This window comes from Psammomys obesus, unplaced genomic scaffold, assembly GCF_907164565.1.
Source record: "Psammomys obesus unplaced genomic scaffold, mPsaObe1.curated_primary_1811, whole genome shotgun sequence".
Classification (NCBI taxonomy): Eukaryota; Metazoa; Chordata; class Mammalia; order Rodentia; family Muridae; genus Psammomys; species Psammomys obesus.
The window spans coordinates 17816016-17843911 of NW_026595981.1; the positions used below are offsets into that span (position 1 = coordinate 17816016).

The 27896-nt window shown below is 40.3% G+C and overlaps 1 protein-coding gene across 1 annotated transcript in view; it reads left to right on the forward strand.

Moving 5' to 3' along the window:
- The window catches only part of Ca10 (carbonic anhydrase 10), a 528017-nt gene that overhangs the window by 216042 nt on the left and 284079 nt on the right, over window positions 1-27896 (forward strand). The window contains exon 3 of the mRNA XM_055620147.1: window positions 11721-11863. Coding sequence (XP_055476122.1) covers window positions 11721-11863 — 143 coding nt within the window. The remainder of the gene's footprint in view (window positions 1-11720; window positions 11864-27896) is intronic.

A 27896-nucleotide genomic window follows, 5' to 3' on the forward strand; every position in this document is an offset into this window, starting at 1 on the left:
TTGGCCAAATCAGTAAGCTGTAGGTTCAGGCAATGTGGAGAATGATTACGGAAGTACCCAGGGTCCCACTCTGACCTCTTCACGCATGTGCACAGATACTCATATGCACACCATACATATGCACACACATAGTATTTATACACATACACTGTACATGCGTTTACATGTTAGATAAATAAATATATGTATTTGGCATTGTTTAGCTATTTTTTTTATCAATGTACCATGACGAAAAGAAACTTAGAAAAGAAAGGGTTTATCTCCGATTACTGTTCTACATCCCAGGTCATCATCAAGGGAAGTCAAGGCGGGAGCGGGGACAGAGACCAGGGAGGGATGCATCTTGCTGGCGTGCTTCCCATGGCTTGCTCATCCTGCTTTCTTACACGATCCAGTACTATCGGAGTTGCAGTACCCACAGTGGCCTGGGCCCTATACCTCAATCACTGAGCAACAAAATGCTGTACAGAATTGCCTATAGGCCAAGACAATGCGGAAATTTCCTCAGTTGAGGTTCCCTCTTCCCAGATGACCTTAGCTTGTGTCAAGTTGGCAAAAAAAAAAAAAAAAAAAAAATAGCCAGCATAAACATTATCCACTTTCTATCTGGAAACACCGTGGACACATCTTACATAAAATATCAACAGCACTAGTCCCTAGTATATTTTACAATAAAATAATTGTAAATAGTGTACTAATAAAAGTGTTTTATAAACATTTAAGGAACTTTGTAATACAATCTCTAGTTGAATAGGACATCTTAGAGAAGAGAGAAAACCTAAATCAATAAACCCAATATAAAAAAAAAAATACCTACATAACAAAATGCCAAAAGAAAAGTTAACAGCCAAATAGCAGAATAGAAAAATATATTTATAGTACATGACAAGGGTTGATGGCTCCACAATACAAATGACAGCTAAAAATGTATATAAAAACTAAATGACTCAGAGAAAAAAAAAATATGATTGATAGGGTTAGAAGAAAATTGTAAATGGCTACTTAGCATATGAGAATAAACTTAGCTTCAGTAGTAGCTAGGGGATGCAAATTAAATCAATGAGATTCCATTTATTTACCAAAAATAGTGACCAGTATCCATGGAGGAATGTGGAGATAATGAGGAAATGGCCATATCATGAAGCGTGAGTGTATCATCAAAGATAAGGCCAGAGCTTTTTAATGTGCCCTGGCAACTTCTGTTAAAATACAGGGTGTGGGTGCTTTAACAGAACGATACTACCTTTAAGAATCTTTCCTACTGAAATGAAAGCACCACAACAAAAGAAGAATACGATTGAGGCTATTTATCACAGCATTGACTTGAATGTTAAAATAAGATGGAAATAACTATAATGTCTCTCATTGGAATGGTTGAGAAATGTAAGGACTCCTCAAATGATGGATGTTCTCAATAGCCTTAAATACAAGGAACAACTCGATTAGCATTAATGTGGAGCAACACTGATGGAATAATGTCACCTGAGACAAGGAAAACCTTTTAGACTGTGTGCATGTGGGTGTTTGTGTGGAAGCATAGTGAATAAGGTGAATGTCACCTAATTCACTGCTCATGCTGGTCACTGCTAAAAGGGAGATGATCACTTGTCATTTTCTACAGGTTTTCCTGCAGCTCCTCATATCTGTTACTTTGACTTTAAAAAATTAATATAAATAAATTAATTTAAATTAATACAAATATATAATATTAATGTAAATGAATAATAAATACTATACAAATTATTTATTTAATGAAAAATCAATATTATTATAAATAAACATGCGATGCTGGTATAAGTTAATATGAGTATAAATTAATGTGAATAAGTTAATACAAAAGAACGTATTTTACTATGAAATTTCCAAACATGTACGCCATTAGACTTTGTTCTTACTCATTACAGTCCATCAGACAGGGCTCCTTCCCGCTTTCATGTCACATATCTTCCACCACTCTATGTTTTCCTCTTTCTCCTCTCTTACAATCTTTCCTTCGTCTCTCAATCCTCTGTCTACTTATCTTAGGTTGGAATTGTAGCTCAGTGGTAGAGCATTTTCCTGAGTTAAATATCCAGTACCTAGTACCTAAAAATCTAACTAAATAAAATGAAATGAAACATAAACAAACTGATCTCAGAAAATCCGGTGTGCCTCTTAGAATCCCCCATATTTTATATAAAGTAATTATAGCATTGTCTCTCATAATTTGGGGGAGAATTAAGCAAGATACATTGGGTTTCTAGCACAGAGCTAATTAAATGGTGTTTGGTCATCAGTCGACAGCTTCCTGTCCCTTTGTTTCTCTTCTCTCTCAGTTGATGTGTTCTCAGGGATGTGGGTCAGTTACGACACTGGAGTCAAGCACACACGGGAGGTGAGAGCTGCTGTGCTCTGATAACTTCTGATTGCCAAACTGAGGTGATTTTTACTCTGGATTAAAATCCTCTTGGATGGCTCATGTCATTGCTCAGTCTCTCCATCCATCTAGACGTTGAAACCATGACATTAAGGTGGCAACAAATTACCTGTACTCCCTACAGAACTTCCTTTGAAATCAAGCTGGACATCTGAAAGCTGCCTCTTTTTACCCTCCTACCTAGATTTTTAACCATGTTTCTTCCTACCCTAGGAACACTATGAAAGTAGGATCAATGTGCTGATTTCCCAGTACCCCCTTCCCTTTGCCCCTCTTTCAGCAGCTGCTAAACGGTTGCTACAGAACCAATTACTGGCTTTTTTTATTGACACACTCTCAGTCTTCCCCACAGACCCTGTCAAGTAGCTACCATCCTGTTTTAGAGACTGAGAGATTATGGCTGTAGAATTTTGGCCACATATTCATGGTTCTATTGTGAGGAAATAGCTAATATTTCTCTTCTTCTATCATAATAACTCACTAAATCTGGATGAGTCAGAACATCCCATGGCTTAGATGCTACCAGTTTAATGGCATTCTGATTCTAGTGACACTCTATGTCAGCTGTTAGTACAACTGTGTCTCTCTGTCTAAGGAAATGTGTCGGTGTTTTAACCAGTTCTGAGAAGTTTAGGTCTAGCAACAAAGCCGCTCTACTAGAAAGGTGTAGCCTAGTGCTAGAGGGAAGTGTTTGAGTTGGTTTGCTCCCCCTTCTGCATCTTTTGAAAAATGATAGCTTTATTGAATTTTTTTTAATGTTATACAATGTGCCTTGAGAAGGAGGGGCTTTCAGGGAAGCAGAGATAGAACACAATGGTATAATGAGTTAAAAGGGAACAGTTGAATAAAAGTTAAGTTGGGTAGGGGTTCGAGGACTGGTGAAAGGAGAGAATATAAAGAACAACTAACACTAGAGACTTTTCTTCAAAAAAGACTTATGGAAGCCTCTCACTACACAAGCTCCTAAAATAAATGCTTATGCATGTATAAAAAGAGGCTTAATAGAGTTACCATTACAATGTGGGGATGGGCGCAATACCCCAAGTAGATACATTCTAAAAATAAAAACCCCAGGAATGGGTTAGATTTTCTTCAAGTTGTTGGCCAATAGGGTCAGTTAGACCCCTGAGTATTACAGGCTGTTGCCATTACTCTTGGTTACCCTTCAGAGTGTAATGATAAGACCCTCTTGCAGGGCACCACATATTTCAATCACAGAACAGGGAGTAGTCAAGCTGTTGCCCACCTGGAAACCTCATACTTACTGGCTACATTTCACCTTCTAGAAGAGGAGAAAATGAATCCCTGCTCTATATTTAAGTTTTAATGTGCACACCCCCCCATTATAATACTGTGTTGTGTTGTAACCATTTACTAGCATGTCTGTTCTTCCATAAGAATAAGGCCATTTGATTTATCTTTCTTTCCTTGATTCATTGGAGATGGCCCATTAACTTCCTTACTGAATGCACAAATTAATGATTATGTGCTAAATAGGATATGTGTGACTCCTCCTGGATCCCCAAGTGAGAAAATGAGGAGCTCTTGTGTGCCATGAACCTAGAGTTCAGGCTATGGAGAAAGAAGCCAGTGGCAAAGGGGCTATTTCCAGGGCCAATTCTCTCCTTGAAATAAATCTGGAATCAGAAGGGGGTGAAGGCCTGAAACAATGGGCTTTTTAACTATACTCATTAATAACAACTCAAAGCACAGATTTATTACAGTTGAAAACCACAGAAGAGGCAGTAAATTAGTGCTGGTGAGAGAAGGAACACGGGTGAGGTGTGAGTTCTAATTTAAAATGTATCCACATGTTTTCTAACTATGAAATAGGGATTGCTGTCGAAACTGAAGCCTTTATTTGTGAAAATGAATTCATCATAAATATTTTTTGTGCCAATAGTCATTTCCCAAAATTGTATTTGCTTTCCTTTGGCCAAAATGTTGGAGACTTACATTATTACTTGAAACAAACCAACAAAAAATATTGTCTTAGCTAAGTCTCTTCCTTGCTTCAAATCCAAATTATGATTTGTAAAGCGCTGTCTGTAGCTGAAGAAAACTCTATTTTATCGGCCACATATGTTGAAGAGAATAGTTTTTAAAGCCTTCAATTAGTTCTGCCTTTGAGATAGAATTTAAACACACTCGGATGATAGGATAAGTGAACACACACAAAAATAAATATGTCACCAACTGTTGTTTAGAACCCAGGTTTTTGCCTCTCAGACTACCCCTAAGATCATTCGTTACTCTGGCTCCTGGGTTTGTCCCAGCCAGAGCACACGCATGGCTTTCACGCCTAACTCAGTCTATAGCATTGTACCCCTTGTCTCCTGGTGGGTTCCTGTCACACAGGAGAAAGAATCAAACTCCTTCGTGGGACCTGAAGAGTCCCCAGTCCCCAGTAAAGTTCTTCAAACCCAACCAGCCTGGTACTGTCTCTCCTTTCTTCTCATATGGGCTACCAAGTTCAATTCATATGGCTTCTTCTACTCCTCGAACACATCAAGCTCTCTAAAACCTTTGTTTCTGTCTTATGCCTTGGACATCCTCCTCTGAAATTTTTCTAAAATGATTATCCCAGTTTTTCAAAGATCATTTATATGATCATTTATATATGTCATTTCCAGAGAAACCATCCTTCACCGTTTCGCTTAGGCTATGTACACCATTATATATTTATTCCATAACTCATTACCAACTTAATTATCTTTTATTTTAATAACATAGATAAGCACGTCAAAACGTATCACTTAAGCCGGGTGAAATGGCATACGCCTATAATCCCAGTCCTAGGGGAAACAGAGGCAGGTGGATCCCTGTGAGTTCAAAAGCCAGCCTGTTCCACAAAGTGAATCTAGAACAGCCAAGGCTACACAGAGAAGCCCTGTCTCGAGGGAAAAAAAAAAAAAGCAACTTAATCCTGTTTCATTCACTCCCAACAAGCCAAAAATGAGGACACTGTGTGGCACATAGTAGGTCCTCAGCAAGTATTTGTTCAGTGAATTCTCTGTGTCAAACCTAATATTTGAAACGTCATGGACTTGTAGTCAGAACTTTTGAATTCGGGTTTTGAATTCGTTCAGGTTTATCAAGCGCTTTGGAATGGTACAAGCTAACTGTATGTGTCTAACGCCCCGCCCACAAGAGCATCATCTCTGCAAGTTCTGCTGGATCTGGACACATCAGTAGGCAGGAGGGCATGGATTTGGAGTACACACTTCAGGATGCAAATGCCATCAAGGAAAATTTTAACTTTCATTATCAGGGTGGAGATTCTGTTGATCTCATGCTCTCCAGGTCTGCGTTTGTTTTTGTTTTGATTTGTTTGTTTATTTTCTCATAGATTACATCCTGGCTGCAGTTTCTTCTCCCTCCTCTCTTCTCCCAGTACTGCCCCCACCCGGCCAGATCCATTCCTCCTCCGTTTCCTTTCAGAAAAACGCAGGCCTCCACGGATATCAACCAAACATGGAATAACAAGCTGCAATAAGACTAAGAACCTTCCCTTGTATTAAAACTGGATGAGGGAGAGAAAGGGTCCCCAAAGCAGGCAAAAGTCTGAAACCCCCTCCCCAACACACACACATACACACACACTCCCACTGTTAGGAGTCCCACATGAACATTAAGCTACAGGACGATAACATGGGCAGAGGACTAAGGTCAGACCCATATAAGCTCCCTGCCGGTTGCTTCAGTCTCTGTGAGCCCCTGTGAATAGCCCTGGTTAGTTGATTTTGTGGGCTGTGTACTTTTTTAATTTCTTTTTTATTTTTTTATTACTTAACAGTTTATTCACTTTGTGTCCCAGCTATAGCCCCCTCCTTCTTCTCCTCACAATCCCCCCTCCCTCCCTCTTCTCCTCCCATGCCCCTCCCCTAGTCTACTGATGAGGGACGTCCTCCTCCCCTTCCAGCTGACCCTAGCCTATCCTGATCTCATCAGGACTGGCTGCATTGTCTTCCTCTGTGGACTGGTAAGGCTGCTCCCCCATCAGGGGGAGGTGATCAAAGTGCCAGCCACTGAGTTCATGTCAGAGATAGTCCCTGTTCCCCTTACAAGTGAACCCCCTTAGAGACTGAGCTGCCATGGGCTTCATCTATGTAGGGTTCTAGATTATCTCCATGAATGGTCCTTGGTTGGAGTATCAGTCTCAGGAAAGACCCCTGTGCCCAGATTTTTTGGTTCTGTTGCTCTCCTTGTGGAGCTCCTGTCCTCTCCATGTCTTTCTATTTCCCCCTTCTTTCAAAAGATTCTCTGTACTCTTCCCAAAGTTTGGCTATGAGTCTCAGCATCTGCTTTAATAACCTGCTGGGTAGAGTCTTTCAGGCTGTGTTCTTGTGGTGTCCTTGACCCCTATGGCTCATATAACCCTCCTCCTTTTCTGCAGGACTCTCCCAGCTCTGCCTAATGTCTGGCTGTTGGTCTCTGCACCTGCTCCCTTCAGTTGCTGGATGAAGCCTTTCTGGTGATGATTATGCTAAGCTCCAGGCTACCTTTGTTTTGATAAAATAGATATTCAATACACTTGTGTGGGAGTTGTCAAGCGATATTAATAGGTTAAACTGGATCTTTGTTGTTTTGGTGGTTTGAACAGACGCTGATAGGTTTTGCCTTGATCTTGCCAGGGTTCATGATTTAAGCATTTGAAATCAGAGCAACTCCACATTTTCCATAGCTCACTGCACACGGAGCCAAGAGACCATTGGGGGTTTGTAGTTCATGGTAAAAATGACAGCATTACCCCAGGGGAAATATTTTGGCAAGATAAATGCATAGTTGTGATGCAGCAGTTAAGTTCCTCTGTTTAGTCTCTGTGAAAATTAATTTGCAAAGATATTCAGGTCTGTTGTGTGTTCTAGTTTATATGTAAATTAGAAAAGTGTGTGAAAGATGCCAAGGATGATGGAATTCCAACATTTTTAGAGTAGCTGACTATTAATTAATTAAAATGGTTCTCACTCAATTTAATTTCATTTACGTTTTTACCATGGTAAGTTGTATTGGTCAAGCTAGAAAAAGCCAGCAATAGCAGAAAAAAATATATTATCTTCTTATCAAGAAGAAAGAAAGTTTAAAATTCAATTCACTGAGAGAGCCATGGTGCCTAACAGTGGTGGAATTCAACAGGGTTTCAAATTCTGAAAAATCAGAGCCATACCTGCACCTTCTACAACCCTACCTCTGCTTCTGAAGGTGACACTTCTGAAGGCGTATCTGTAAACCTGAAAGGTGGGGCTGTGGAGGATGACTAGCATAACTGAGAACTCTGCACACACCTTAATATTGCATCCTAGGCCATATGTATAACCAAGCTCAGCACACCTAAAACCAGGCAGTTGACTCTCCAGCTTCAGTGAGTACATTCCTTGTCCTCCCATCCTTCAATCCTCCGTCCTAAAGTATTTCCCTGCCATTGCTTTTGAAGATTTCTTCCTTGTCTGTCAGTCGCTCAAGGTCCCTGGAGTGGTTTCCACACTTTAATTCTTCCTTGGTTGCTTCTATTAGCAAGCATTGACTTCCTCTTCTATGGGGATCAAAATATGCTCCAGTCCATCCAGCCCAAGAGCACTTTAATGGAAGCAATATAAACTTTTATTTATGTGTGGGAGTATGTGCATTTAAGTGCACTGTCCTCAGAAGAAAGAAGAGGGAATAATTTGAAAAGTGTAAATCTAGAATTATAGACAATTGTGAGCAACATAGGTACTTGGAACCAAACGTATGTCCCCTGGAAGATCAGTGTGTGCTTTTAACCTCTGAGCCATCTCTTCAGCCGCTGGAGCCGCATTCTGCAAGAGCATCTTTCATCACATCTTCTAGACCATTCTGTCTGTGTTATCTCAGAGGTGTTCAGCTACTTTCAGATCCTTCCTTTATTTGACATAGTTGAATTCTGAAGTAGTTTCATTCAGACTTTTGGCTTTGAAATTTGTTTAAACTGCAAAATGGAGACACTGATGTTATTCTTGATTTACAAAAGAAAAATGGAAGCACAAGTCTTGTAAAGGTCAGGGCAATAATTAACTCTGAATTTCGCTGGGCATGATTCCCTTCTTCTGACTGGAACCTTGTAGAGAAAAATGTTTTGAAAGGTGGAGCGTTTGTGGCCACAGGAGTATTCAGAGCTGCTGCTGGTCCTTTCTCTGTGCTTTCTTGCCTCTGCCTGGCAGTGACGCTGTGAGTGGAGTACTATACACTCAGCTCTGTGGCTTCCATGCCATTGGTGAATCTAAGTAAAATGATCTCTTAGGTGACTTCTAATTCTCAAAAACAAAATATTTATGGCTGATTTAAAAAGCAGTCATTCAACCATGAGTAAATCGGTACCCTTTGAGGTGCCGAGCCAATGAGTGGCTTGGTGAGCAAAGGACAGGGTTTCTTAGTTATTCTTAGAGTCCTAAGCAGGTGGTGAGCATGAGAGGCAGGGACTTTGATGGTGAAGAGCAGTTATAAAACCCCAAAACTGTCATAAAGAATTCTGTACCCTGTAAAAGCAAAGGCAGATGTTCACATAAAGTTTTTGCTGCTTGTGTTTTTGTGGGGGGACTTTTTAGGTATGAAGTTTATTAGCAAGGCATGGCAGCATCTGCTCACTGATGGTGTCATACAAAGGCAGCCTTACAGACCGTTTATGGGGTTAGAATTATTTTTGTTAATGATTTTCATGGGAGTAGATGAAATGCAATGTGCACCAGCTGTAACTGTGTTTATCATGCAGCTGCTCAGCTGCCTTACAGAGAAGACCACACACACACACACACACCATAGATGTATGTCTGGGTTATCAAAGAGCATATAAGCTGGAGTAACTGCAGAAAACAGGAAGATAAAATCGGACCTCGGTGGGGAATTCTAGAGAAGGGAATAGCAGGATACAGATGATGTGGACCGTAAAATGGAAAAGGAGGCCTTTAGTTGGGAAAGGGGGAGGATAAATAACACTAAGGATGCTTAGAAAAGGCATAGGAAATACTGTTTTATGTTTATTTAAAATTGCATGTAATACATCTAAATGTATGTGTACTCTACACATCTTGCTACGTGTGAGTTGAGGGAGGGGGTTAAAGGAAGTCGTGATAGTTCAGGAGATAAATCTTTCCCCAAAAGACATAGACTATCTGGCAGAAACCCAAGGGAAACCTCCTTTCAAGTTATTGGTTGGGGGATGCCAAGAGACTCCCCAAACAATGTTATTGTTGTTGCCCTTGGTTGCCTCCCTGAAGCTGAAGGTTAGTCCCTATTGTGGATGACACCATGTACTTGGAAGGGTGTTCCAGAGGATTTGAGCTGAGGTAATCTAGAAGCCCCTCCCCCAAAGACTATCTCTCGTGGTACCAGAAGGTGGCATACAAGCTGTCAAGGGAGGGAGTAATCATTATCTCCTTCCCAAATGGAACACTTATGAACCACCAAAATCACCAGCAGGCCAGACATCCATAAAGGTGCAATAGCGGCTCTTACTGTTGTAAGTTCATCTCTTTGCAGCAGATGTAGACCATTACAGAACAATCCACAGCTGGTCAAAATGTGAACAACTGATGGTGACATGCCCAGCCCCAAAATCTACAACACAGTCTCCACAGCTAAGGCCTGGGAAATAGTGAGGATAAAAAGTTCGTTTTTAATGCAAGAACTTCATTAAATACTATAGTTTTGCTAGGATGTGGTGCCTTGTAAGCGTGGTTAGCAATTTTTTTTGGTGATAACATAGTTTGCACAATAAGAAATGGGAGCGTCAACGAAGCATACATCCATGAGTAAGTTTTCTGGCTTCCACTCTTGCTCTTCTTCTCTTATTTCTCTTTCTCCCTCTGGCCATCATTGCCATATTGAAGATTGCTCATGTTGAGGAAGCCAACGCAAACTCCTTACCTTGATGGGAACTGAGGTTCCTTGGAATGGACTAAGACAAACTAGATATGAATTCCATCATGTGTTGGTGTTGAAGTATTTGTCTAGGAATCTGCTTCTGCCCGGTATTGTCCAGAACTAACAGTAAGGCCATGGAATTTGGGGTTTAAATGGGTCTAAGTATCCCTTTGATCCAATTGGTTGGAGTTACACAACTGTTTGGCAAGTGTTTCCCAGACTCCTCTCCAGCTTTGATTTTTAGCAATTAGGATTGGGCAGGCACGACAGCTGCTGTTAGTGAACAACTGCATTCAGCTTGAGTTTTTGAGGTGGCAGGTGCATGCAAGAGGATTATGGCATGATTGTAGTGTTCATAAATAATCACTCTCTGGTTCCACTCCTCCCAGGGAGAGCTGGATGCCCTTCCTCTATAGTCTCATAGCACCCTCCTATTAATCTTGCCTCTTAGCTCTCATTGTTTTTATCCTTTTATTCTTTCCTTGATATCCAACCTAGCCCAGGGCTGAAGAAAAAAGGTGAGAGCACACTGAATATACTGTAGGTAGATCAGTAGATCAATGACCACATAGTCTCAGGAAAAAAAAAAAAGGGACATCTGACTTCTACACTTCAGTGGAAATAATTAGGGGCAATAAATTCTAAAGGTATAGTTTCTTCATGAACATAAGCTCTGAGTGTTAACTTTTCTGATTACTCTGCTAACTGTTAAATACAAGGAAACAAGATTGGAAATACTATAAAAACTATACTAATAGGTGTTTTACTCCAATGCTGAAATGACAATTTTCCTTTGGATCTTTGTCCTTAGCACCCAATGTGATTTTTTTTCCTGTCTCTCAATGATCACGTTCTTTAGTTGCTAGGACATTAGGTTAATCACATAATGCTGACCCAAACAAAGATAGAGTCAAGTTGCCAAGCTCCTCTCTACTTCGGATTGGTGGGTCATAGAAATAAACCATTCCCTCAGTTTGGACTTGACAAACCACAGAAAAACACCTTGTGTATGCCAAATGACACTTAATATGAAAAGCTTCAGATACCTTGAAGATTAGACATTGCTGATTCTCACATCATTCCTGCTGAAGAGGGAAACAGAATGTTCACTCTAGAGCTGGTAAACACTTGGTGTACTCTGAGCATCTTGCAAAGAGTATATAACTTAAAAGACAATGCCATAAAGGGGCTTCAGGATGACTGTGCATGAAGTAAGAATATCTGACCTTCAGAGATCATAAATATAATTTTGAAGAAATTGACCGATTGAGGCCTGGCAAAATACCGTGGCAAGGCCTTGACACTTCCATAAGTTGGAACACTACTTGGCATTCTTTGTTTCGTTACCTCATGGCTTAGGTTTTCTTTTAATATATTATCTTTCCACCCTTCCATCAAGCTTAATTATACATTTTTTTCCTCCTAGTTCCTTCTTTCTGGGGATTGGTGAACTCAGCTTGGAATCTTTGCTCTGTGGGGAAGCGGCAGTCACCAGTCAACATAGAGACCAGTCACATGATCTTCGACCCCTTTCTGACACCTCTGCGAATCAACACTGGGGGCAGAAAGGTAAACCACCATGTTTCTTCCATGATGGTGGGTAATGCTCATTGTCAAAGCTGGTCTTCTGGGTCTTAGACTCTGTGATATGTGACACCTAACAATAATCACAGACCTCAAAACTACGCCTAACAAATATAACTATGTCCAAATAATGCTGTTCCTCCTTCATAAAATCTGTAAATTTTCCTTCATAAAATGCATCTCTCAACTGTAGGACTTAAAAGGACCAGAATCTTGGCACAAGGCACCCTAAGGCCAAGTTTTCAGCACAAAGGAAATGTATTTGCCCCAGAAAGACAAAGGGCAGGAAATAAGAGACAAAGACAGGAGGTAGAGTAAGAGGAAGAAGGGAAAAGGAGCAAGGGAGAAGAAGAAGGGATATTTGTCCCTGAGGGGCAAAGGACCACCTTTGGATAGAGAAGAGACAGACTTGGCCCACAGGCAAATGGCAGTTTATTTAAAAAAAAAAATGTGTGGGGGAACACTATATTAGAATGAGGCATTTAATTTTAATTGGAGGTGTTAATTAGGTGAGCCATAAGGGGACTTTTGATTGTAGAACTTCAATATTTTAATAACTGGACCTTAGAGGTTACCCTGGCCAGAGGGGGAGTCAAATAAGGAAATAGACCTTGGTGGCTAGCTTTAGGAATACAGTCTAATGGTTTAGCTAGGCAGAGGGAATGGGGAGAAGAGCAAGGCCTGCCAGAGCCATGTTTGCCATGCTTGGGTCTACTAGAGATCTTCAGGATCCGAGGACATTGCTTGAGGTAGCATCCCTTGGTATCCCATGAAGGTCAGAACACAGTTGACTCCCCTGCCTTCCATGTTGGAAAATCCTTCCTCTGAGACTCTTCTTTGGTCTTCACTTAATTGCACCGAAGTAGAAGGAATTTATTTTAACAAAGGTAAAATCAGACGTTTATCATCCTGGGAGGGAAAGCAAACAACAATCACCTTAGATGATTTATAAGAAAATCAATAATTAATCTTCCTAGGGGCATCTCGCTGGCTAAGAATCTTCTGTTCTGCCCGGAAATGCTGAGCTGTGCTTGTGATTCTTATACCAGAATCAGTCCTGCCCTCTCCTCCTGCCAGGAGCACCTCCTTAATTTGTGAAGGGCATAGTGCCTTTGGAGGCTGCTCATTGCTAGACTCTGGGATTTCTCTTGTTGACATGTTTCTATTTCACTACCTTTTACTGTTCGCTAGGATTTTAGAATTGGGGGAAATGTACACACATAGAGAATTATGTTTGAAGGTGACATCATTGTGAATTCAAGAGATATGAAAAACCACTTGTGTGCAAAAAACACTAGGGCTGAAATTATAAGACCTTTGTTATTCTTGGTGGATCCTTCTCCAGAGCTGGACTGTCCAGGCTCTGCTCCTCTTCCTCTTCTGCAATCATCTACCCATCTGCACCAATAGATTTGTATGTTATTTGTTTTTTACCTTTTCTGATATATTAGAACACATTTTCTACCATGTCACTTTGATACACACACACCCACACATGATGACCCATCAAAAACTTGATAGTGTCTTTGACTCTTGTCACAAGCCACCTTTTAGGAAGTGTTGCATGGGGGCTGGAGAGATGGCCTAGTGGGGCATGAATGCTTAGAGGACTTATAACCCCAGTTCATGGGGGATGAGGCCAGGCAGCTCACAGCCAGTTTAACCAAAAAGGCCGGCTCATGCTTCAGTGAGAGACCTAGTCTCAAAAGATAGAGTGGAATGTAAAAGGCCTCTGGCCTTTACTTTCACAAATGCAGGCAAGCACATCTGTACACACAGATGGATACACACATACACACACACAGCATACAAACTCACTTACGTCACACATATGCACATATATATAAATAATATTTCTCAGTAAAAAGAAATTGCCTTTGCCTATGAGATTAGGACTGTTGAGCTATGCAGTAGTTGAATGCTCTTTTAGAAATTATTTGAAAATCATTTTTCTTATATAGAAAGTTCCTATATAGGTTATTTGTTTGCCCTGATTCTATAGAAAAAAGAAAAGCATTCTAATTGTTCCCTTGGTAGGTTTATTCTTCTAAACTCTAAAAGAAACTTGATATAGCTCATATATATATATATATATATATATATATATATATATATATATATACACACACACACTTTACTCTAATTCAAATACTATTTTTTATAAAGGTAGGGAAATGTTACAGAATATATTCAAAGGGTTTTTAGGTAACATATGCAAATCCTCACTCAGAAAGGCAAACAGGACAGACAATGGAAGAAGGAGAAAACAAGAAACATGACAGGAGCCTACAACAGAGGACCTCTGAAAGACTCTACCCAGCATTATATAAAAGCAGATAAGGAGACTCATAAACAAACTTTGGGAAGCATGCAGGGAATCACATGAAAGAAGGGGGAGTTAGTAAGACCTGGAGAGGACAGGAGCTCCACAAGCATAGTAACAGAACCAAAATATCTGGGCACAGAGGTCTTTTCTGAAACTGATACTCCAACCAAGGACCATTCATCGATATAACCTAGAACCCCTCCTCAGATATAGCCCATGGCAGCTCAGTCTCCAAGTGGGTACCCTATTAAGGGGAACAGGGACTGTCTCTGACATGAACTCAGTGGCTAGCTCTTTGCCTCCTCTGGATAGGGGAGCAGCCTTGCCAAGCCACAGAAGAGGATAATGCAGCCAGTTCGGATGAGACTGGATAAGCTAGGGTCAGATGAAAGGGGAGGAGGACCTCCTCTATCCATGGACTTGGAGAGGGGCATAGGAGGAGATGAAGGAGGGAGAGTAGGATGAGGGAGGGCTACAGCTGGGATTAAAAAAAGTATGCATTGAGAATAGAATGAGAAAAACAACAAATTGGCACAGAATCAACTTACTGTCCACCTTTTGTTGGGTCATCTTAGAAGAAAGCATTGATATGAAATTTAAAAAAGGGGCCATTTCCTTAAAATGTATTGGGAAGGAAGAAATATGTGTCTGGGAAACAGGCTCATGTTAAGGGTCTCTCCAATATTAGGATGTTATTGTTGATCTGGGCCTTTTGTTTGTTTCTCTGAGATTTGTTTTGTTTTCTTTTCTTTTCTCTTTTTCAGTTTGGTACATTGTACCTGTTCCAAATCAATTTGCAGAGGCATCAGAGTTTGTGATTTTGGAAACATTTGCTTTGACAATGAAAATATTTATATCTGGCATGATTTGTGTTGTCAAGGGTTTGACGAGCTCAGAACTGGCTGGTGGTGCCCTTTATATTTATGTAAGGCAGAAAATAAAATACAAACAGTGGCAGGAGATGAAATGCCTGAACCTGACAGACAATAGCTAAGTCATGTTGTAAGCTTTAGAAAGCTGGTGTTTAATGACTTGTTTTGGAAGTAATGATTCAAAACCTTGCTCTGATTCTAGAATTTTGCTTTAAAGAAATAAAATGCCCAATTCAAAAGGTTTCAAAATCACCCTGTTATATGGGATGTTTTGTAGAATTGGGGAAAAGGTGCCATATTTTGAAGACTGAGATCAGTCGAATGTCAGTAGGTTAAATATATGTCAGTAAATGTGTTTCCTGTCACATTTTTATCTGTGAGCATTATTTCTTCTGACATTTAAATGTGTCGTTTTGCACAAAACCATGAAGCAGCTCTGCCAAGGGCCCGACTTGTCTTTTTGTGTTTATTTTAGCATTATCTGCTCTGATACAGAGCTTGGATGATGGGATGTAAGGATTTTTATTAGCATAGGCAAGAGCTGAAACCAGCCTTAAGATAAGAACAACCGGGCATGAAAACAATTAGAAGAGGCTCAAGATGTTCTGTAACATCAATGTAATAGCTATTTTACTTCCATGTGTTAATACTTGAGTGCTCATGTTCATGTTTATGCATACACATGTCAGGACAATCTCAGGTGCTATCTCTCTGGAGATGCCGTCTTTGTTTTATAAGGCAGATCCTCTCACTGGTCTGGAGCTAGCCACAAAAGGCTGGCTGACGGGCCAGCAGCATTGGGATTACAAGCATACATGTATTTTTCAATTTGCCTCTTCATAACTGATATGTAATATTTTTTAAAGATGAAACCAAAGTAACTGCTGTTTGTCTACGGGTAGAAGAAATACCAAGTTCCAGTGGCTGGTTCAAAACCCAGAGTCACACTAATGGCTCTGGCTTAACTGAGTGGATCACAAGCAAACCATAAAAATATGAGATTGAGACAGGGGCCTATAAGGAGGACGGGATACTGATGAGGGTGAGACTCACCGGAATACATTATATACATGTATGAAATTGTCAACGGAAAAAAAAATAATGAATTATGTTAACATGAGCCCCTTAAACTAGTTTTGAATTAATGAATTCATTCTAGAGAAACTTACTAAACCAACTCAAGATTTTAAAAAGTGACTGAAAGATTTTTCAAGACATCAAATCGACTTGGAAGAGTGTGGGCAGCTCCTGAGCAAATTGGAAGCTCAAGGATGTGGAATCTCGGCAGGAGAGAGTAGTGGGAAGAGCTGACCACAGCTTGGTGACAAGGCCTGAGATGTAACAAACAAAAGAAAGGAGAGAGACTATTTGCAGCCCATGACTCATCTCAGTCATCTCAGGAAAGCAGGCTTCAAGTGGAGGCCATGAACACAGTGGTCAGGTCAAGGCCCTGGGTACCTACCTTCTGTTATAACCAACTTCCTTTTAACTGTTTATTACCTACAATTTGTATGGGTTGAGTCATCATAGACATGAAACATGCTGACGGATCCTTTTGAATCACCAGTGGTCCCAAAATGATGAGGAGAGGGAGGGTTTACCAAAACCACAGAACAGAGAGAGAGAGAGAGAAAGAGATAGAGACTCGGGGAGGCAGAGAAGGAGGGAGGGAAGAGAGAGAAAGAGGGAGAAAGGAAGGGAATGATGAAAGGAGAGAACATGCCCACTATGGAGAGGAACACCTGACCTTCAGTGAGGGAAGCAAACAGCTTTGTTGTCCTGGTTTGAATTCTAAACATTCCCACAAGCTCATGTTCTGAACTCTTGTTTCCCAGCTATTGGTGATATCTTGGGAAATGGTGGAAACCTTTGGACTCGGGGTCTAACAGATAGAAATAGATCACAAGGTCAGCCTTGGAGTATTTCCCAGCCCTTGTTTCCTGCCATGACCCTTGCCTCTTAGTCTACCACATAAACAACCTCTGTCACATGCTTCTGTTAACATGAGCTGAGTTGGTGTGCCATGTTTTCCCCATGCTGAGGGGCTGAAAACTATCCACAACCATGCTCCAAAATGAATCTTTCCTCCCTTAAATTGTATAAGGACAGTGGTTACTGTAATACAAAATTACTAAGACATCAATGCAACCCACAGGGATAGAACTGGAGAGTAAAGATCCTTACCAATCTCCCCACCTTCCCTCTTAGGGCAGACCCCATTGGGAAGAAAGCCAAGGGAGATTGTTGATTCGGTGTATATAAGGCAGCTTCCGAGCTGTAGAATAAGGGAAAGAAACAAATGAAAACACAAGTGGTGCAAAGACACCATCTGTGTAACCCCCTCTGCATTTCTTGTGAAAGCGACAGAAGGAAATACAATCCACCACCTCCCATAAAATGAACAGTAGGACCTGGGGAAGTGGCTTGGGTTGTAAAAAGCACTATACAAGCATAAGGACCTGAGTCTGACTCCACAACAGCCATGTCAAAAGCCAGGTATGTCTGCAAAGGTCTGGAACTCCAGCATTGTGGGGTAAAGTGGAGATAAATGGACTCTGGAAGCAATCTCAGCTGAAACACTGAGCTTCAAGCCTGGTGAGAGGCTGGCCAAAGCAAAAGATAGAGGTTCCTGATCCTGTCTTCTGGTCTCCACATGTGTGAATGTGTGTGTGTGTACGTGTGTGTGTGTGTGTGTGTGTGTGTGTGTGTGTACTGATGAAAGTGGACCTTTGAGGATTATCTAACCCTTGTTTACACACACACATACACATATGTCTGTTAGAGAGACAAAACTTTTCTTGAGGAGATGAGGAGACACAACACACACACCTATTCACCCCAGATAGGAATTGTACAACGGACCAAAGTATGGTTATCACCAAAGTTCAACTTGGTGAACCAATGAGGTTTATTGGGGTGACTTATAGGAGCAGAAATGACTCAAAGACAGCTGCATTACCAAAACCCAGGGGTCAGGTCACAAAGCTGGGAACCTGGAGCACACTGCACAGTCTGGAGGCATCTCGGCAAGCTGGAGAGTGTCCTCTCCAGGTTCTTCTAGACCTCTTCCAGGCGGCTCAGCTGGTTTCCGCTTCTTCCAGGCAGGTTGGCCGGTCTGAGAACCTCCAATGCAGCTTGCCTCTACAATTCTGAGGGAGACTCTCAGCTTTTGTTGCTTATTCTGGCAGGGAGAAGCCTTGTGAACCTGGTCAGTTTCAGGTACCTCCTGAAACTTTTGAATTGTTTGCCTTCCTGCTTAATGAGCTTCCCAGTGGGTTGGAACCTTTCAGTCTCTGGAGTTTGCTGCAGCTGCCTGTCTTTTGAAGACCAACCAGTGTGCACTCTCTGTGTCTCTCACAAGAGAGGCTATGAGGCTGTAGAACTTTGTACACAATTTTCTCACTGAATTTTCTCACTCAAGCTCTCAGTACTTAAGCAAAAAATTTCCCCTTCACTTGACATGACTCCAATCTTTCTTTCCTAACTTCTTAATATCCAGTCCCTGCAACTTCAGTGCCACCTCCCCCGTGAAATTCCCTTGATCTCTGTCTGATGAAATTCTTCATTTGGTTTAAGTACTTCACTAATATTGCCTTTAGGACTTGCTTTCTCGTCTATCGCACATTTGTCCTTGGATTAGGAGCTTCTTGGGAAAAATAGGCTAACATATTTTCATTTTAGATACTGGTGATTGATTGATGCAAGATTATCACTGATTAACAATGAAAAGGTTTATGTGAAATTATTCAAGAGTTGCTATGATTCAAAGTGGGGAAAATTTTGGATGTCTTTATGATGAATGGAGACAGTGTCATCAACAGAATCTGTCATGAAAACTAAACTTCATATAATACAGTTGTCATGAATATTGAATACATTTAAACATATGATCTCTGAGTTCCATTTTTAGGTAAAACATCCATCACTCCCCCATTTTTAAATTTCTCCATGAAGGTCATAGCCCATTGAGCTGGGCACAATTAATTGTTGGTATCCATGGCATGTATGTGTAACTGTCTCCTGAAACCATTTTGTGTGAGCTATTTCCAGTCTTCTAAGAATTTTAATACACATTTTGGAGAATTCATATATTTTTATAATTTTTTAAAATGGATATATATCTGGAGAGTAAACACAGATGTACATGAGTTGTATGGCAGTAACTTATTTTTAAAACTATTTAAGATAATAGTGAAACATACTAAAAGAGCTGTGAAACTCTTAATTAGTAAGTCAATCATTTGGGCATTAATTCTAAAGGGGGCTAAGAAGTTGTGTAAGATGTACCAAGGTTTATTGGGACAAGAGCTAACATTAAAAAGGTGAATAAGACGAAATAAAGCCTTCAGAAAGGCTTTTAAATTTCAGATGCTCTGACCCCATGTGTATAAAATTAAAAGAAAACTTAAAGGCAGATCCAGGTTTCCATCTGAATATGTTGTTGTGGTGCTGGTTTTTATTCACTGGTGGTGAACGCCCACAGGTAATAGTTCTCTCCTGTTTAAAACTTGTTAAGCTTCTTTGAAACACCATAAGCCTTTTATACTGAAACTCTGGTATGGAAATGATAAGTATATGGTTGTATGTGTATGTATGATATCCAGGAGGTCTTTAGTACCTGCCCTGTTGAGGAGGTACTTCTCACTTCTTACTCATTTGTATTTTGTGGGTTTGACATATTGATAATGCCATTTCCCTGGAGAAATCAGTAACTGGGGGGGGGGGGTGTCTACATATTGAAATCTAACTTTAAACAACAAGAAAAAAAAGCGAGTGATGCAGAGTAGATAGTGTGGGAGTATGATCCTAGAAGGCATGGCAGTCCGGGCATCAGAAAATACTATGCTTTTAGTCAGATGTGGATATGAAAACTTCAAAGGGCAGAATTTTAAAACATCAACCTAAAATGGAGATGGGATCTCATTGCTCCATAGAAGATGACACCAGAGGGTTGGGAGGCTCTTAAAAAGAAATTATAGTACTACAACTGCAAATGGTGATGGCACATAAAGGAACTGGTGGGAGGGAAGGTGTGGAAGTGGCTGAATGGGGAGTTCTGAAAGAAATAAAGTTTCTGAATGACACATAAGAGATGTGAGAGGAGGGCTTAGAGCCAAGGAGGAGGAGAAAGGGAGAAATGATTCATGAAAACAACCTCACACTGAATAAGATCTAGAATGAATGAATGGAGGCTTCCAGAAAATAAGGAACACTTTTAAAGCCGCAGTTAGAGAAAGAAGAAACATTGATGCCAGATAGGCCTCCAGTGGGGGAGGGGATGAGAGCAGATTTCCATAGATTAATCCAAATGAGACCTGGTGAAAAATTGCATATTGCCACCTATTGGGCACATGTGGGAGGCTTGCCTTCTCTCAGCTTCATACACAATACTGACACCCACATTCTACAAGAAAAGATACACTTATTAGGCAGACTAGCAGGTAACCCATCAAATATCAGTGACTAACAGAGAGAGTCCTCTACAATTGTTAACTGATAACAGAGGTGCTGTCATTGATGTTAATGAAAAACATCACTCAGCTCATTTGGAATTTCTCTGTCAAAGATGCTAATACTCGTGTTAGAACTGGTAACAGATACACCAAGATATTTGGATAATAGATGAAGAATTCAGAGACACCTCATTAGTGAGTCCCAGTCTTAGAGATTGAAACTCCGTGAGCATGAAAGTGAAGTTTCTCCCTCGTTAAACATTTCTAAAAAGCATTGTGGATCCTGGCTGAGCATGACTAGCTGTAAAATTGGAACATGTAAGAAATGTAGAGGAAGCTCATGGGTAGCATGCTTACTCTAAGTAAAGGTCACGGGAAAGATGCCAGGAAAATTCAGCAATATTACTTAGGGCATGTGGTACTATTCCCTCAATGAGTGAGGCCACGGCTGTGAAGCAGCCTTAACCTCCGATGTTGAGGGTAAGATTCACTTCCAGGAAAATCATTGAGAGATGAAAGTAAAGAAGAAAAGGAGCAGAGTGGTGACAAGAAGAATTTGCATGTTGTATTTTATATATTATCTATCCTACCTTCCCTGTGTGTCTGTCTGTCTGTCATTATCAGCTTATCTGAAAAAGAAAACATCTCAGCCATTTCAGATTTTCATGACTGTGCCTCTACTATGCATCCTCGGATATACAGAAGCAACCCTGGTGTTTACAAGTGGCAAGACAAGATTTCAGTTTGAAGCAGGAATCGGGGCTTGTGTGAAAATCGAATGGCCTTCTGTTGTACTGAGACCACAGAAAATAAAAGCTCTGAGAAGCACAAAGGGCTACCTGAGATTGTAGAACACACTGAATTCAGATGAGAACTCAGAATTCATCCTTCACACATGGAATTCTGTTACCTCGATAGTAGTTAGACAGGGCTCATGAAATGCATTTCCCTGAAGCTAACCCTGGCAGGAGTGTATAATGAGAATGTTACCCCTTCCTTAATGAAATTCCTTTGAAGCACTAGTTTGGGCTTGGAAGAAATTTGCATTGCTTTCTTTCAGTCTCTATCAAATTTACTCCTCAAAGTTTGCAATGCAGATCTCTCTCCCTGGGCATATTTTTCTTTGGGTTGGCTAGAGTGGACAATTCAGGGCAGAATGAATGTTGCACATGAAAAGGTGTAGACTAAAAATAAAGAAATGAGGCCAGGGTAATGGGGGTTTGTTCTTGGAGTAGTGCTTTCAGAAGTGCAAGCTTTCAGTGGGTAGCGATGCATTAATGTGCTGAACAGAGGAGACTTGGATGCCAAGTCGTAAGTCAGAATGTAGACTCAGTGCAAAGTTGCTCTGTAACAGGGCACCGTTTCCTTCCCTAGGTCTGGGCTGAGGATTGCTGCTCACTGTCTTGGCAGCTCGTTGTGCTGTTTACGTCTTGATATCATCCAGGAAATCAATGTACTCATTATGCGAGTCTCCCCAGGAAATGCCTGGCTGTTGGTTTATAAATGCATCTAGTTTTCATCCCACCCCTCTCAAGAGCAATCGGTCTTCGTTTCTCTATCCTTCATTCCCTTCATATGTCTCATCTTTTCCTCTGTTTCTCATACTTGCTCACATCTATTTCTCCCTTATCCAATAGCCTCTTGCTTTCTTTTTCATCTTTTCCAAACTCTCTTACCCTTCTTCCTCCTCTTCTGGTCACGAATACACATGACCAAAGAAACAGTATCTTCTTTGTGTACCACAATGGAATGAGTTCTTTTATCACACCAAACATTATAACTAAACATACAAAGATCAATAATTGTGTGATTTAAGAGATGATACTTGAATGGGGGGAAATTCACATTATCCAAAAACTGGGCATAATATTGGAAACATTAACACACAATATTTAATTTGTAGGCAGAAAATAATGGAATGAATAAAATATAAGGGTAATGTCACGATTTATCACATTGCTTTAGGTTTCTGCATATATGATCTCACAGATGAATATAGCAGGCATTTTACAAGTTAAATAGCCTTTTTAAAAAAAAGAACAAATCAGGCTGGAAAGATGCTTCAGTGGTAAAGAGCACCTGAAGTTCTTCCATAGGGTCCATTCTATCCCAAGCATATGGCTGCTCACAGCTTTATGTAACTCCGGTTCCAGGGGGTCTGAAGCCTTCTGGCTTCTGCAGGGACCAAGCATGCACATGACTCACAGACACACATGCAAGTTACATACCCACTAATAAAAATAAATACATCTTTGAAATAAAATAGACAACAAAATGTGTTACTGGGCCACTCTACTTGAACCTCAACTCTCTTACCACCTCTCTACAGAAGTAAGGGAAGAGAAGGAGAGAAGCATGTCCATAGCCCATTTAAAATTTTGCCTTATCTTTTGTGATTATAATTACATCATTACCCCTCCTTGCTCTTTTTCAAATCCATGAGCTTTTTTTCATTAATTGATATCACACATATGAACACACGTGCACACAAAAGCATACACATGCATAAAATAAATAAATAAATATAGCCCCCTCAGCCTGTATAATATTACTTGTATGTATGTTTTCAGGGATGATCATCTGGTATTGGATAAACAATAGCGTGAGTCCTCAACCCTATATGTAGCACACAATTTATTTCTTCCAGTTTTTCTTCCATGTTTTCATCTCTCAGAAGCGAAGGACTAATCAGGGCTGATCACTGATATTGGATAACCAATGGTGTAAGTCCTCAACCCTATATGTAGCACATAATTTTTTTTCTTCTAATTTTCATCTCTCAGAAGCCAAGGACAGTGGTTCTATAAAAATCAAGATAAAGAAAATTATTTGGATCTAGGTAGGATGATGTACACTGCAATCCCAGCCTTCTGGAGGCAGAGGCAGAAGTATCATGAATTTGAGGAAAGCATGAGATATGCAGTGAGCTACAGACCAGGCTGAACTCACTATAGCAAGAACTGGTTTCAAAGAGAGAGGGGAGAAGGAGGGTTAAGGGAGAAAAAAAGAAAAACTTGGCAAAGTACCTGAACAGCATCAGAATGAATCACTACTCAAGAGATTATATATATATTTTAAAAACTGGTATCTGTTTGCATTTATTCCAAGAAAGCTTTGATACACACCCACTCTCTTCCCAGAAAGCCTGACTGTTTGGCTGGATAAACCAGAAAAATTGCCCCACATGAACTGTAGAGACTTTGAAACTTATTAAATGGAACATAATACCTGGGAACCAAATATTTAGTGTGGAAAAAAATAGAAATAAAAATAGCATCCTTATAAACAAATTCCCTCCACCCTCCACACCTTTCAAGGAAAGCAGGCAATGATTGAAGGGCTTAAGAAAATGATCATTTTCTTCAAAGTTCTCTTTCAAAAACAAAAGACCTGGATTAACCCTGAAAAATCTGGAATCAAAAGATACAGTTTTGAGTCTAGATAACAAAAATAATTGAACATTGGAAAGTCCATCAGACTTAATCATTCCTATGAAAACTGAATGCCATGTAGAAAATTTTTTACTAATGCTACCTGAAAGATTGAATAACTAGAGTAACCAACCCACCCCTTCACAGTAGATTTTATCACCATCCTTGCTGTGTAGGATTCTAGAAATGAGACCTAAACTGCAAATGAGGTCAAGTTTAGGCCCTCGGAACATTGGGTATCTGTTTTGTAGGTCTTCAACTTTGTTCTCTTGATGTCAGCAACATCTACTGAATGTTTCGAATCTTCTGCTGCATTGACTCAGATCTTTCTCACATGTAACATTTAGTTGCCATTCGCTGTTTCTGACCCCTAACCTTGAAACACACATGCTCTGAGTCATACTCAAAGCAACTGCATGTAATGCCATCTCATGGTGATACATAATCTCATTTTTACCAGTAGGTGAATACGCTTTACTGGGTTATACCTGATGGATACCTATCCAGCTAGCACCATCTCAAGATCTTACCCACAGATATTTTTATCATGTTAATGTGAAAAAATTTTCCTCTTACATCTAATGACCAGAGTTTCCTTAATTTCTGCTTTTCCCTGTATCATTCAGAAAATTAAATTTTAATTATTGTGAAAGCTGTTTTAACGTGCATGGTCCCTGTACACCAGGTGAATGCTTGGTGTTCGTTTAGGCCAGGAGAGGACATCAGATCCTCTGCAACTGGAGTTACAGAAGATTGTGAGCCACCACATGGGTGCTGGGAATTGAACCTGGGTCCTCCAGAAGAACAGTCATCTCTCTTAACCACTGAGCCATCTCTCAGCCTCATCAAATAATTATTTTTTAATTGAAAAAGTCACTATTCCGTTATTTATTAAGCAACTAGCTATGTTCATTGTTTTTCAATACAAGCAAGATGCACAACTCAGGCTCTCATGAAGGAACGAAATGAGCATTATTCGAACCATATTGCTGTTTGTTACTTGGCTGCTAGGTAAGACTGAATGTAAAATACCCGACTCAGAGTCTGTTGATTGATATTCTAAAATTATTAGCCTGAAATGATTCATTCACAGTGTGTAAAATAGGATGCAGTAGGATTTTGAAGAATTATCAAATTCAGAGATAGTATTGCCTCATTCTTCCACAGCCTGAATTATCTCTAAAACAGGCTTTACAATAATATTCTAGAGAACTGTCCTCAGGAGAAAACTGCATGGATACAGGGGAGGCAAATCGGGGAAAGAGTTCAACAAGAAAATTAGGAGTCCCACAAGACTCCAGTTGGAGTGTCAACCCTGAGCCACCACATGAATGTGACTATTATAGACCTACTGTCCCCCATGCTTAAAGCTAGTGCACCAGCATCTAGTGTATTCTACAAAGGTTCAGGGTACAAAGTATTGTTCAACGTGCACAGTATTTACAAGCAAGTGATATTTACATATGGGAGGACCAACAGAGTCAGCTTATAAGTTTATGTAATTTTACAGTTTTCTTTTTCTTCCTCCTGTATGTTTTTTTTTTTTGTCTTCTTTAATTTTTTGGAAATGTTATATAGAAATAGAGCATACTGTGATTATATTCACCAACAGCAGCCATCTTTATGCCTTTCCCGGTCTTGCTAAGTATACTTTTTCTCAATTTGTCCACATCCTACCTTCTTGTATTTTTTTCTAATGTAAATCTTATGTGGGCAGGCTCATCTACTGTGCGTTCATGGTTGTAAGGGCCACGCTGCATCTGGAAGACAGCACACAATGGCATTCGTCTTCATCCTATGGCTCTCAGTCTTTCCAACCATCTTCTGAGTAGAGAAAGTAATGTAGACATCCTGCTTAAGGCTGAGCAAAGTTCCAGACCTCAAATCCAATGAGAAAATCATTGATTATTTTCCAACAGTAATTGGACATTATTATACTATTACAGCAGTGGGCACATCTTGACTGACACATCAGAATTGCAGCGTGCAGGCTTCTCAGAAAGACATTTGATGACTCTTCTCCTCCAGCTGTCTTCACGGCTGCTGTAATAGTGCTCTGTGACTTCCTTCCTCAGCAGCTTAGCTAGCAGCTACTTTCTCACACTCAGCACTAACCAGCAGAAAAGAAGCGTCCAGCTCAGCGCCACCTTGATTTCTCTGTGTCCTGTATCCAGTGTCCACGATGTCTTCAGAAAGTCTTAACTAGAGCAGTTAAGATGAGAAAAGCAAATTAAATAATTGCAAGCAGGGAAAGGAAATATCAAGTATCCTTGTTTGCAGATTTAATCCTAAAGACACCACCAGAGAACTCTAAGCACTAATAAACACTTTGGGCATAGTGGCGGGATTCACAATTAATATACAACACTCAGTAGCCTTCTTATATAATGATACACAACTGAAAATTGCCGGGAGCCAAGGCCAGCTAGTGGAAAGTTACAGACAGCTGCAACAAGGTCGTAGGTGAGAGATTTACGTTTCTGGAACCTATGAGACATCTGTGCATCAGGCTAGACATTTTGAGATATCTTAGCTGACGTTCTTGTAGTATCTCTTTTAGTAAACATTCTTGCAGTGTTCTGCATCATCATTAATCACCCTGTTATGTTTTGTAGACTATATTGCTGACACATTTTCCCTTCTCCCTATAAAGTTGTGTGAAATTTTTCAAATAAACGAGAGCGAGATCAGACTATAGAATTGCTCTCATTCCTTGTGTCTCTTGTTCCCTCCCCATTCTTTTCGACCCTCCTTAGGAACCCGTTGAACTCCCACTGGACGGGACAGAAAATCAGGGGAACATCACACACAGTCACATCAAAAAATAATTAAATTACCTTGTACCAACTTTCAGAATCCCATTTTGTGTATCTTCCTACTTCTCCGTTTGGTGATGTTAGGTTGACAACTTCAATCAATCATGGCCAAAGTCTTCCCACCCCAGGAATATGTGAACGCTACACATTTGGTGGCCTGCTTTTCCGTCAAGCTGGCTGATTCAAATGTACCAGCGTAGTGCTGTTCTTAGAAGTCAGGGCAATTCCAAGAATTTATTGCAAATAATACTTACAGAGACTGGATGAATCACCAATAACGTTAATTCTAGCTGGAGCTGAAAAAATGTTTTAGATTTATTAGAAATATTCTTTTTCAGAAATGAGTCTAGTAACCATGGAACAGCTTACCGCAGAATGCTGCAGACTGAATTGCTTACATCTGAGATCCCACATTTCCCCAGTTTTCTGTGGCTGGCTTCACAAAGTTTGAAGGGTGGAGGGAGACTATGATTCTAGAGGAATCTCACTTCTCAGACCTCTGTTCCAGTTTCTCTCTAAAAATTTCTCTTTACTAACTTGCCTCCTACAAGCCATATTTTTCCCAATATCTTTACCAACTTCAGCTTTTGCTACTCTGTAGCTCGAATGTTCCCAGACTATTTTGTAACCACGGGTGCCCATCCCCACCCTTCCACAGGCTTGCTCTAAGTGACACTGTTTCCCACAGCATGGCATGCAACACTATAAACACATATTCCTAGGCATGTTTAAAAACACAGAGGGAGACATCTCTCCAGGTTTTCTAAGCAAGTGATCTTTATTCTATACACTGTCCCTTAATGATGACTTCACAGACTTTGAATCTAAAAAAGTAAAATTAAAAACATTCTGGGGGAAGTGAGGGAATGGCAAGGCAGCTTTGAGTCCATGCTGTTCAATCAATTCGAAGTATTACTGGGCATTTTCCTCAAGAGTATAATATACGACAACTGCCAAGCTTTCCTTTTGTGATTATAAAAAGAACAGATAGCAGAGCAAGCCATATTTCAGCACTGCAGGGATCTAAAAAATGAACTGCTAAAAATGGCCCAGAAGGAATGAATAGCAATAAGACATCAATGTCATCCGTATACTGATTTGTGATGAATTTCCAAAAGGC